This window comes from Sinohyriopsis cumingii, chromosome 12, assembly GCF_028554795.1.
Source record: "Sinohyriopsis cumingii isolate HCF-2022 chromosome 12, ASM2855479v2, whole genome shotgun sequence".
NCBI lineage: Eukaryota > Metazoa > Mollusca > Bivalvia > Unionida > Unionidae > Sinohyriopsis > Sinohyriopsis cumingii.
The window spans coordinates 116,314,315-116,328,455 of NC_142972.1; the positions used below are offsets into that span (position 1 = coordinate 116,314,315).

General features: G+C 34.1%; 1 protein-coding gene across 1 annotated transcript in view; it reads right to left on the reverse strand.

Annotated features, from left to right (window-relative positions):
• Positions 1-516: 516 nt before the first annotated feature.
• LOC149787303 (uncharacterized) overlaps positions 517-14,141 on the reverse strand; it is a 107,782-nt gene continuing 94,157 nt past the window's right edge. Inside the window, exons 15-16 of the mRNA XM_089977840.1 lie at positions 12,268-12,417; positions 517-8,361 (exon numbers count right to left, since the gene is read on the reverse strand). Coding sequence (XP_089833966.1) covers positions 8,105-8,361; positions 12,268-12,417 — 407 coding nt within the window. The 3' untranslated portion in view covers positions 517-8,104. The remainder of the gene's footprint in view (positions 8,362-12,267; positions 12,418-14,141) is intronic.

A 14,141-nucleotide genomic window follows, 5' to 3' on the forward strand; every position in this document is an offset into this window, starting at 1 on the left:
CTATCCTTAGAAGGAATCACATTGGAGCACGTCGAACAGAACAAAATGACGGCTTGCAAACGTCATGCTGAATTGTTTGTGGGAAAATCTGGCTCAACGTCCAATATTTGTAAAGACATACGAATTTGGTTATCCAAGCCGTCAGTTTCAATTAATCAATGACTAAGGAAAACGCATTACATTACGTGGAATTCGTTCATGAAGATGTCACCTAAGGGAAGTGCGAAGAAGTCAAAGAGTTTGCTCTATCCAATAATTTTAGCAATGTCATCACTCTAGATTATCGAAAATTACAAATCAATGACGAATTCAAGATTCCTGTTACTTTGACTGGCTTTTAATCATTCTATTCGACGTGTTTAAGTGAAGGTGGCATAAATATATAGAAGGACTCAATCCCAAATATTCATCTAGAGCAGGATTTGTCTACTTGGGAGAAGGTTATGAAGTACAGCGTTTTAGTAAACATGATATTTCATAAAAACAAAATAAATAAAGAAAAACCCAACCAAGAAAACACATGAACTGTATTTATTATATCATGCAAGAAAACACGAACTGTTTCTTTTATGTACAAACATCAGCATGTTTTGCCATTATAAAACATAAACTGTTAGTCATGTTACATTGTCAAAGAACCACACCCCAAACTATAAAACACCACTCACTTCTATTCGATATGATTTCATTTCAACTTCATCTTCCGACAAAATGGTGTTTCTTCATCCTTCCATGCGATTATTGCACCGTATGCGAAAAGACGAGGAAAACAGTAAGACTAGAGCATTCACATTTGTTAGAGGTAGTCTCAAACAAGTTTTATGATGGCTTACTTTTGGCAGCACCTCAGTTACTACAAGGCATCAGTCACATTCAAATAAAACATTTTTATTCAAAAAGAACTCCATAATGTACTTTGGTCACAACTTCTTGATCAAAGAAAGAATTGATTCTCAATAAAGCAATCAGTTTGAAACCGGGTAGAAGTGGTTCTTTAGGTAATATCATTATTCGTTCACTTTTAAGATGGGATCCTAATACCAAAGCTAAAAAAGAAAACCTAAAATACAGAAAAATAGAGGGAAGTCGAAACTAGTTTACACTCGAAGAAGAAGACAACCCAAACTAGAATAACTCATAAAGAGAGGCACTGCCTCTAAAACGAACATGTACTTAAAGAAACCTTAATATGTGACAGTCTTTTCTGCCTCTTATTCTCGTCCGTTAATGATGATGGCAGCTGAGCTTGACTTAAGACCTCATTTGATGGAAAAAATGAAAACCCATCTCTGAAGAAAACTTCAACCGCTTTTAACTTCTTTTACTTGTTCAAGAGACTGATGCCAACAAAAAGGTGAACTCTTCTAAGACATCACTACGAGACAGAATAGGCATGATACAAAGTATGCTGTATCTGCCCAACCAAGAATTGGCATGATTTAGCTTGTTGAGAATAAGAGTAGGACCTAACCTTAAGTTGGTGCGACGTACGTACAGACAAACAATGATACTTTATTCAGTACAATAGGCCACATGTCTAAATTACATGCAAAAATATAACAAAAAACAAACGTATGAAGCGAGTTTACTTAGTACAAGTACAGCAAGTATAAGTACTTATATTTTCATAATAGGTTTCTTTTCTCCCTGCTAAAAGATAAAAACTCACAAACTGATGGAACAATCTCTTTGTGATTACTTCTGAGCCTTTATCTTCAAATACAGAAATAGAGGTAAATACTTCATACGAATCTCTACAAAGTTTGGACAACTCCAAACAAAAGTATATTGTTTCTACAATATTAAGATGACAGTATGGACAGAGTTTATCGTCATATTTCATTTTATCGTCATGAATTAAACTTAATATCAGGTAACCCGCCTCTTAATTTACAGCATATATTCTTGAAAGAAGAGGCTTGTCTAAGCAGAGCTAAGTTTACGTGTTATTGAGTGGTAATAGCAAATACAGTTGACGCTCCATTGACTGTGGCAATGCTAAATACAGTTTACGCTTTGTTGACTGTGGCAATATTAAATACAATTTATGTTTTGTTGACTATAAGATAAGATAAGAATTCTTTATTTCAGACTACAAAGTCCATACCTCTAAAATAAAATATAGATATAAATTAAAACATTGTAAACATAAAAGAACGTATATATCATACGTACAAGTATACAGATACATCTACAACTATTAACTGCGCCATGCATTGTTAAGAATGAAATTAAATGATACAATTAAATATTAATTTGTTCCATCTACTATTAATAAGAGAATTTAAATGAATGTCATAGTTCCAAAGAGATTTCAATATACAGTTCTTACTATTAGATATTCTTTTCATCATTGAGAATACATACTTTCTAATTATTTCATCAAAACTGAATACATTATAATTTACAAACATATTGGAGGCTCTGTTCCACCTAGGAAGAGCTAATAGGAAACGAAGACTATTATTATAGCCAATAGCTAGTTTTCTTTTTATACATGCACTAACGTTTGTCCACAGAGGAGCACAAAACATGGTGCAGCAATAAGATTTTGAATAATCTAATTTTGATATTCAATGAACAATTCTTGAATTTACGTAGAAGCATGTTTGTTCGAGTACGCAAAAGTCGGTAATGACAATATCAAATACATTTTATAACTTGTTGATTGTTACAGTGTTAAATACAGTTCGTGCCTTGTTCATTGTGGCAATACCAAATACAGTGTGTGCCATGTTGACTTAAATACAGTTTATATCTTGTTCACAGTAATAATGCTATGTAAGTTTCTAACTAAAAGGAGCCGAAATTTAATAATCCTTTAAAACACTTAATAACAAAGCCATGATTTAATGACTTCAATCGAACGGTTCCAGTGCTGTTTTTCTTCTATTAGGTTTAGATATACAGGCATGAGTTATAACCAATACTCCTTATATCGCTGCGTTCGGGTTAGCGAAAAACACTTTCCAATGTAAAAGAAACAGAAAGAAACAAAAGTATATAACTCATCGATTGAGTCTTATCTGCCCTTGGCAATGCTGACATAGAACGTTATCTACATCCAGTTGATGGAACACTTGCATATATACAGTTAGCCCATTTATATGTGTTACATGTAGAATACGGAAACGAATACTACATAAAACGTTTAACTTACACTATTATTATTATTATTATTATTATTATTATTATTATTAATGTTTATTTCTTTGTACCAAAAAGTGTCACGGCCATGGCATTACCGCATGAAACTCTGAAACGGAACTCTGAACTTTGAACCAACTCCTCCATTGCTGGATCGGCATCCAAGCTATTAAACGTTTCATCTTCATAAAACATTATGTCAAGTATGATCACCTTTCCCAAATCAGTGACAATGGAGTTCGTATTAAAAGATTCCTTCTTATAATAAAACAGAAGCCTGCAGTTAAGCAACAATATATCCACGCCATTTTTCCAGTAATCCGTACCTTCTTCCATTTATACATATGTGTCCCGTTAGCCCCACCACAAGAATTAAACTGCTTATTTGCAAAAGTCAGAAATGTGCCCCGTTAGCCCCACCACAAGAATTAAACTGCTTATTTGCAAAAGTCAGAAATGTGCCCCGTTAGCCCCACCACAAGAATTAAACTGCTTATTTGCAAAAGTCAGAAATGTGCCCCGTTAGCCCCACCACAAGAATTAAACTGCTTATTTGCAAAAGTCAGAAATGTGCCCCGTTAGCCCCACCACAAGAATTAAACTGCTTATTTGCAAAAGTCAGAAATGTGCCCCGTTAGCCCCACCACAAGAATTAAACTGCTTATTTGCAAAAGTCAGAAATGTGCCCCGTTAGCCCCACCACAAGAATTAAACTGCTTATTTGCAAAAGTCAGAAATGTGCCCCGTTAGCCCCACCACAAGAATTAAACTGCTTATTTGCAAAAGTCAGAAATGTGCCCCGTTAGCCCCACCACAAGAATTAAACTGCTTATTTGCAAAAGTCAGAAATGTGCCCCGTTAGCCCCACCACAAGAATTAAACTGCTTATTTGCAAAAGTCAGAAATGTGCCCCGTTAGCCCCACCACAAGAATTAAACTGCTTATTTGTAAAAGTCAGAACTCTTTTCGTGTTAACTTAGATAAAGAATTATAAAGAATAAGATATTCACTAATATACAGTCTTATGTCTGATGGTCCAGTAATCTATGAGCGGTCACATTCCACGATTAACAAAACCAACGAAATTCGAAAAGCAGAGCTTTAAACTTAATTTGCTCACAATGTTATTGGAAAAGGACTTTTTCGTATTTGATCTGGTTATGATGGGTTGCTAACCCATTCTTTCACTGGATGTTGTTAAGGGGATTTCGAAATACATTTTTTGATTGTCTCCAAAACTAAATAAACTCTTCAATTCAAATGGAGGAAAATCTGTTTGTCCAAAGTTAAATATATTCATCAATTCAAAGGAGTACGAGCTAAATAAATTATTCAGTTCTAATGGAGAAAGATGCTTGTGTCCAAAGCTAAACAGATTCTTTAAGTGAAATGGAAGAAGATGCTTGTGTTCAATGATAAACAAATTCTTTAATTCAAATGGAGGAAGATGCTTGTTTATAAAGCTAAACAAATTATTCAATTGAAATGGAGGAAAATGAGGATACTGATTATGGTCTTATCAAGTCTTGAGTCGATGGAGACTAAAAGCTAGCAAATAAATCAAAGCTTCCTTAAATGACCGTATTTAATGCATAATCGTCTGCTTTGCGGACAGACTGATTTTATACCATTAAACAGTTAGAACTGTATCAATTAAAAAAGGAAGATCTGGAATGGGTGTTACTAACGATGACCTCAGATGAAGCGTGTGCTTTTGTACGTTTTGAAAAGCAAGCCACCTGGGACCTGAAAAAGATCTGGACTTGACATATTACACCCTTTCACAAAAATTTGAGAACGCGGTTTTCATAGAAACTTCAGAATTTCAGCAAGTAACCTTGGATCTAGAGAAAAGCTTTTCATCCCTTGCCTTTAATAATACAAAGGAAATGGACACTGTCATGAATAATATCATAGAAGAAATCGTTAATAATGTGTGTATGTGTGTGTGTGTGTGTGTGTGTTTGATTTGGATTTTTAACGTAGCTTTAACATTTTTTTCAGTCATATATCTACGATGTCTACAGTGTGACAGTTTATAGTGATGTCTAGCACCGGGGCGTCATGACGCAGACATGTAACATGATGTCCCACCCAGTCTCATTATCCTCACACCAGGCCGACCAGTCCTAACACTAACCTCTTAACGCTCAGCGCCAGGCGAGGCAGCTGTTAGTACCATTTTTGTGTGTTTGGTAACCACGCGGCCACCGGAGCGGTATATCCAAGTAAGAATTTATTACTATTTTATGTATGTATGTATGTATGTAAACACACACACACACACACACACACACAGATATATATAGATATAAAGTGATGAACTTTATTTTTGTATGTATTCCTTGCAATGCAAATTTTGCACTATTTTATATTGCAATACCAAACAGCAATGTATATTTTATACTATATTTAGAAATAAAATTTTCAGACACTGATGTTATCATCCTGTTAATCAAGACAATTTGATGGAATGGCTAGGTCTTTACTATAATTTTGGTTGTCTTTAATTCAAACGGCGGTTGGATGTAACATAAAATGTTATTTGTACACCCAAATGGTTTATGTATTTTTATCCCTGACTATAACGATGAAGACATTAAAATCCGGTGTTATATTGCCTGACAACAAAATGTAAAATGCTCATAAGTATTGCAATATTGAAATAAAAAAGCGCCTATTTTCTTTTAGCAGAAAGGCTCTATGCTCAAAAGGAATATTAATTTACATAAACAAATACTATTCATAGACTTGGCGCATTCCTTATTTAATAGGAATATAAATTCATATGGACAAGTACTATTCCTAGAATGCGCATTCTATATTGCTTTACATATTTAATTTTCATTGGTTATGAATTTTTATAGCAATGGTTATATTTTATGTATAACTGTATGTTGGAATTGACCTTCTCCAAAATCAAGTTCATTGTGTACATGACCAGTAAAAAGATAATTTGTAAACAAATAACATATAGTTAATATTTCTCTATTAGTACGGGTTGAATATTAGGATCATTATCAATGAAGGTAAATATGCGTATTTGGGTATGGGTCTTGGACATTGGAATTCCCCAATGGAAGATCCTATACTACCTATTGTTTGCCATTTTTAATGATAATCTTAGTAAAAAAATTTATCTTGTTGACAACTTCAAAATTTCTATGATTGAACTTTTGGCCCTAATCCTGGTTCTACGTTTGTATCTTAGTTTTTTTTAAAATGTTGTTTACTTGAGATATTAGTCATTCTTGCATTCAACATCTGATATATAACCAGTCTTATTGTTGTGTTCACAACTTTCATTTGGGTGCTATTATTTACTCAAATAACTGGAAATACAAAGTGTTCATCGATATTATTCTTGGACTGGAACATTAATTTGGAATTAAAGTGATTTCAGACAAAACCATATTCGTATTTTATTATTGCTATACGTCAAAAGACTGTTTGCACATCGCCAAACGATATGACACTGGCACATTAGAGTCTACAGGCACGTCAAGATATTCATTTGATTCTACACGCACGTCAAGATATTTGTTAGAGTCTACAGACACGTCAAGATATTCATTTGAGTCTACAGACACGTCAAGATATTCCATAGAGTCTACAGGCACGTGGAAGTATTCATTTGAGTCTACAGGCACGTTAAGATATTCATTTGAGTCTACATGCACGTCAAGATATTAATTTGATTCTACATGCACGTCAAGATATTTGTTAGAGTCTCCAGACACGTCAAGATATTCATTTCAGTCTACATGCACGTCAAGATATTCATTAGAGTCTACAGGCACGTAGAAGTATTCATTTGAGTCTACAGGCATGTTAAGATATTCATTTGAGTCTACATGCATGTCAAGATATTTATTAGAGTCTACAGGCGCATCACGATATTCATTTGAGTCTACAGGCACGTCAAAATATTCATTTAAGTCTACATGCACATCAAGATATTCATTTGAGTATACAGGTACATCAAGATATTCATCTGAGTCTACAGACATGTCAAGATATTCGTTTGAGTCTACATGCACGTCATCATATTCATTTGAGTCTACTGGCACGTCAAGATATTCATTTGAGTCTACAGGCACGTCAAGATATTCATTTGAGTCTACAGGCACGTCAAGATATTCATTTGAGTCTACAGGCACGTCGGAATATTCAGTACTGGGATTTAATTGGGATATCACTGGAAGTCCGTTGAAAGTTGGTAAATTTTCACTTGTAAACATAATTGTAGGACTATATGGGACTGAATTCACAATCATTTTTAATTTATAATTTGTAGGTTAGGGGAAAAGAAATTGTTGAATGATACAAAACTTGATGGTTTTTGCCCTTTTCTGTTACTTACCTTAAGACCAGAGAGTCGTAGGAATATTTACATGTAGAAGAATTATTCCTAGATAGGCCGCACACAATATTCAAAAAGGAATATAGATGTACATGTACAAGCATTATTCCTAGATAGGTCGCACACAATATTCAAAAAGGAATATAGATCTACATGTACAAATATTATGACTACGCACATTTTCCGGAACACTTTATCCTTCCAAATATCAACCATTCAGTTTCTAGTTAGAGGAAGAGAATACACCCTTATCATTGGAGTCTATTTGTTATGGAATAATGAACGAATTGATAAAATATAACATTGATACATTACCGTATATTTCATTGCCTAAAACGTTTAAAGGCAATCGCTAGTGAAACTAATACAAACTAATGCCTTTCTTAAGAACAGTTTAATTTATAAAAGTAACGTTTCTCTGTTTCTCAAGTTTATGTTTTTTAAGCAATGGGAATTCACTTCAACCTTCTTGTCATACAAATCCATATTTGTGTTGAAGTTCTTTATTGACTGGCATGTTAAGACTGCATATTTCCTCTCACCTACTTCCACACTGTCCAAGATGAATACATTTTGACCGTCGCATACAATGAATTACATCACAGCATCTGCTGGAATTTCATCGTATACAGATTTTCTGGTGCCATAGGGGTTTTCATTGGTCTTGCCTGTGGGACGAAGACAGGTCTCATCCATAAATGCACCTGATGGATAACCAGTTTTCCTTGCCTTCTTTAGCTTATAGACTGGCACGGCGATAACAATAGAAATGAGCAATAATGTACCGCAAACGATTCCGACGATGAGAAAAGTATCGCCAGAAACAGATGTGGTAGCAGCTATGGAAACACCTAGGAAACAAAGAAAAGATGTTAGGATATGTTTATATTAATATGGCAACCCCCAACGAGTGCCAGTGATATCATTTCATGTTTACTAGCATATGTGCCTAATTTGCATACTTTAATATGTGAAATTTGTATTTAATGTTGAAATAGAGTCATCATATCAACATCATATTTCCTTTGTGCATACACTAGGTGTGAAAGTGTGTGTCTAAGGGAAATATTATTGTTATTAAATAAACAAGGAGATGAAATGTAATTGCTAAAATTGTTTCAATATATATTTTCATCATAAAACAAGGTTCCATTATAATAAGCTGTCCAACAACGTTGCTAATCTGTAACATGTTTGGATGATTTTAGCAGGATAAAGAAGTTCATTAAATAGACGGTATACCAACGAAGTTTCAAAAACAAACAAAAAAAAAAACAAACAAAAAAATCAGGAAAACATACTTCACCTCTCACTAGTCTCGACAAACTATTGTAATAATTTTTATAGCAACCACGTAACATTTTATCAATTCGCATTTACTGTGACTTGAAAAATAATAATATTTGGGTTTTGTTGAAACCTGGAATAACTTTTATTTCCCTAACATCACGACGCTGATTTATAACTGTAAACGACTACACATCTGCACGTAATATTGAAATAGGCCAAATTAAAAACTGAACTAATTAACTAGGCCAAATTAAAAATTGAACGTAATATTGAAATAGGCCAAATTAAAAATTGAACGTAATATTGAAATAGGCCAAAGTAAAAATTGAGCTAATTAAATGATCCAAATTAAAAATTGAACGTAATATTGAAATAGGTCAAACCACACCTCGTGAATTCTTAATCAGGATAATGACTTGATCAGGATAATGACTTGATCAGGATAATGACTTCATTAAAATCAGGAGTGATATTATTGAATAGAAATATTGAACTTTTTTAAAAACAAATATACATTGTAAATGATGAAGGTACAGAAAGTGATTTTACAAACTTTTTGCTTAATTCTAAATAACTCAATTTTGTTTGTCTGAGTACCCTCGTTAATGTACGTTCTATCAAGCATTGGGACGTTATGAGAGTAAGCTATCTGGAATTATTATTTTCTTCAAGTCTTGTTAGGAGTTTTGATGGCTATGGTTCCCTCGATGTCATTCTTTTTAAGCATATAGGGTCAAGGCTGGCTTAATGGCCATCTTTCTTTAACAGTTGAGTCATTTTTGCAGTAATGCCCCTTTCATTGAGGTCCATCATATCCAATTAGCAATAAAAAATATAACTCGGTTAACTAGCCACCTGTTTTTAATATTCTTGTCTCGTCATTTAGGACAGCTTGGATTGCTTAAAAAGATTGGAGAGGCTTTTTTATTATAATAATAATAATAATAATGTGGACTTTGTATAGAGCCTAATCTTTAGAAGCTCTAAGTGCTTTACAACTTTAGACAACACTTATAAGATAACAAACATAATAATATTATTACAAAAACAAACAACAAACAATATGAAATTAGAAAAACATTAAAAATAAAACATAAAAAACATGCTGAGAATATTTCAGGTAGGAAACATTATTAGGTCTTTAGGTTTGTTCTTCCTGTCGAAATAAGTGAGTTTTGAGAGCCCTCTTGAATGTAATCACTGTGTCTTTGTGTCTAAGTTCAGTGGGCAATTCATTCCACATTGCTGGGCCCTGGTATGCAAAAGAACGCTGTCCATATGACTTTGTTTTCATACTTGGAATAATGAGTATACAATTTATGAAGAGGAGCGTTAAGTATCTTGCTGGTGTGTACACATGAGTGAGATCAGATAGGTATGTTGGACTAGAATCCGACAGTGAAATGTAGCACAGAAAACAAATTTTGTATTTGATTCTGGATCGAATGGCTAGCCAGTGTAGGGTACAGAGCAGCGGGGAGGTGTTCTTTGATCGTGGTACTCTAAGTATGATACGAGCAGCTGTGTTTTGAACTTTTTGAAGTTTCTGGAGTAGATATTGAGATGAACCAGACAGAATTAAGTTACAATAGTCCAGTCTTGAAAGTATTAATGAACACACGAGTGTTTTAATGGCATCATCTGAAAGATATTTGCGAATTGAGCTGATGCGTCTCAGCTCAAGATATGCAGCCTTGCATATTTTCATGACATGTTGGTGCAATGTGAGAGTACTGTCCAGAGTAACACCTAGGATTCGTACTGATTGTGTGAATTTAATGTTGCCGTTGCTGTTATTTATTGTTTTAGGTAAAGGATGTGAATGAGAAAGTCTTTGTGTTGTGATCAGAATAACCTCAGTTTTATCATCATTCATCTGCAGCTTGTTACATGTCATCCATGATTTCACATCAGAAATGCACCTCTCTACACCTTGGATGGTAGCATCAACTTCAGTTAGGTGGCTAGTTCTGTATATTTGCGTGTCATCAGCGTACAATTGATGAGACACTGGATGATGATCTATGACAATTGAGAGCGACTGAGAGTACAGAACGAAGAGAACAAGTCCAAGAACAGACCCCTGTGGAACACCACAACATAGATCAACTGGGTTGGAGTGTATTCCATTTGCAGATACAATTTGTGTCCTGTTGACCATGTCGGACTTGAACCACAGTAAGGCTGTATCATGAATGCCAAATAAATGCTGGAGACGGTGAAGTAATATATCATGGTCTATTGTGTCAAATGCACGAGGGTGAGGACTGTAATCTTTCCACTATCCAATGCAGAGAGAATGTCATTAACTACTTTTAAAAAAGTAGTTTCAGTACTGTGGCAAGGGCGATATGCAGATTGTACATTGCTAAAAAGACTGTTTGAATTTAGATGAGATATAAGCTGGGATAGAACAACCTTTAATAAGATTTTTGAAATGAATGGGAGATTAGAAACTGGGCGGTAGTTCTTTAAATCGTTATGGTCTAGTGTTGGTTTCTTCAGCAGAGGCTTTACAGTGGCAGTTTTGAAAAATGATGGCAATTCCCATGATGAGATAGAGGTATTAATAACATCAGTTAGTGAAGGCAATACTGGATCTAAGCACTCAAGCAACAGTGATGTTGGAATTGGATCAAGTTCACATGACTTTGAACACTCTTCAACACGATTGTACGTACGAAATCCATAGAGACAGGTTCAAATGCTGCTAATGGTTGCCGCTCAAATTCTGTATCCCAACTGTATGGTGACGACGAGTCAATTGAAATTGTTTTGTCAAGCTTATCTCTAATGGTTTGTACTTTGTCACGGAAAAATTTTGCAAACATGTCCGGAAGGGTGACTGGAGAGAACGTAGTTGGAAGTGGTATTGAGCATAAGAGAACAAATTTATAAGAGCATGAAGTTTATAACATTTTTTATAGAAGTGTTAATCTGACTGAGACGCAAGTTAGTAAAGTGACCTTGTGTCACAAGGTAAATTAAAGGGTAAAATATCTTTGTCAATGGATGTACATGTGTTGATCACCAATATCGAAGTACAAATGTAAACAATCAAGTGTACGAGAAGAGAAAGACTCACGGTTTTGAAATCTATGACTTACATTAATTTCATGCATAACGTTAGTGGGAAATGATTACAATTTTGATAGAAAAAAGCTCCTAATTTAATTTAGGAACCTCTTAGAACTCAAGAGTGATAATTACTTCAAATTCACCAAGAAACCAACAAACTAATTCATGCAGATACTAAGAAAACAAAATGCTCAAAAACGTCTGTTTGATCCTGACATCAGAACCAATATATTACTTCAATTCATTGCATTTTTATTCACTAAAGGAAGATAACAATTTGCGGACAGCCAAAATATATAATAAAGAAATTCAAATGTAAAGATTTTAAAGTATTCGATCGACTTCCTCGTGGGTTAGAAGAAAAAAAATGAAGTAACATTTTGACTTACAATGAGCTTTAGAATAAGAGGCGAGTCTGTGCGTTGTTTTATCGTCATCACACTTTGCACACTCCGTCAGGCCCGGAAGATTAGTGTAATATCCTCTTGGACACTGTCTGCAGGTTGAACCGGCTTCATATTCCCCAGGTGGACACATTGCTGTAACAGAAATCTCAGATATATATAATAATATATGTATAGTACGTACTATATATTATATGTATAGTACGTACGCTGTAACAATGATATAACATGAAAAGTATATGTTTCATTAAAAAGAACGAGGCTTGCCGAGTTTCCTTTTAATGAAAAATTTATACAACGAAAGGTATGTCATTGATAAAGCGTACATACTATACATATATTTTATTTATGTTACATACAAATACATATATTTCCCTTTGAACGGAGTTAAGGTTTACTACAGGCAGCTGTGTATGGACCGAGTGAATGAACTCCTCACATTCCCGAGTCTGTCCGCTCCAAAATGTAATTCTAAGCCTTTTGAAGCTATTCACAGTCACCTTTGCATATTGATAAGTTGATTGTTTTCTTCTTTTAGTTTCTAATTTTCCTCACATTGATTAAATCAATATAATACACACTTATGATTTAAACATGAAAGATGCTTTAAATAATAAAAGTAGAGCACTACAAACACTTGGTTAGCTACGCCATTCACATGAACGCTCAACCGCTCACCTACCGGCTCATGGAAATTAATGTGTAATAGAAACTAAGTAAAGTGACGAACCCACAAGAGATAATTAAAATATTTTGATATATTTACAGTTGATCTAAGTCATTATTCTGCTTTAGCAACAATAGTGTCTCGGTCTCTCTGTCTCTCTGTCTGTCTGTCTCTCTCTTTCATCCTTTGGTTTGTTTGACTTTTACCAAGTCTAGATTTATCGTGGTATGGCACAAACGAAAATCCTCTACGTTCGTCATTTCATAGAATGTAGACCGTATCTTGCTGCGGTGGTGGAGAGAGAGAGAGAGAGAGAGACAGACAGACAGAGAGACAGACAGACAGACAGACAGACAGAGAGAGATGCCTTTGGGATTTTCATATTTAATTAATATTAATCGATATTTAGAATATAATAGTATGTTTAAGAAACAACAACAAAAACATCACATTAAATAGTCATCACAGTATGTATACCACGCAGCCGACGAAGTTACTGTATAATGTCGACACTTTGTATCATTGATAAACACAGTCGATAAATCCCAAGGAAAGTGCACACTTGTTGTTACGACGAACCATATTCTTGTAGGTTACTTGGTGTAATTTCTAATTCAAGGTTTTAATCCAGCCCAATTTCCTTTTCTCTCTCACTCCACATTTCTGTGTAGTTTGTCCGTTATGCATGAGAGGGGAGGGGTGAACAGAAATCAGAAATGATTGTGATTTAGAAAACGCAGATTGTTAATACTTTTTATCGTTATTTTCATACGTCACTAATGATTAATGTGTGGAAATTCATAACTGATCTAGAATCAACTGCAGACGGGCGCTAGAATATTTATGTATGCGTTTTATTAGGCACTGGGCGGATTACAGTTTGATATACCAATAGTATTTGTATATCAAATTGCTTTATACCAACACTTTAAATGCCATGATATTTTTACGTATGTGGGATATCTATCTATCTATCTATCTATCTATATATATATATATATATATATATATATATATATATATATATATATATATATATATATATATATATATATATATATATAAGAATTCAGTTAATTATTTATACGATAGGAATTAAAAAAGAACAAAAGAGTAAGTTATCAATTTCTTTTATAAACATTTCTTCAATTTGCTTTGTTTTCCGCTAGTCGTCTTTGCGTATTTCTATTGT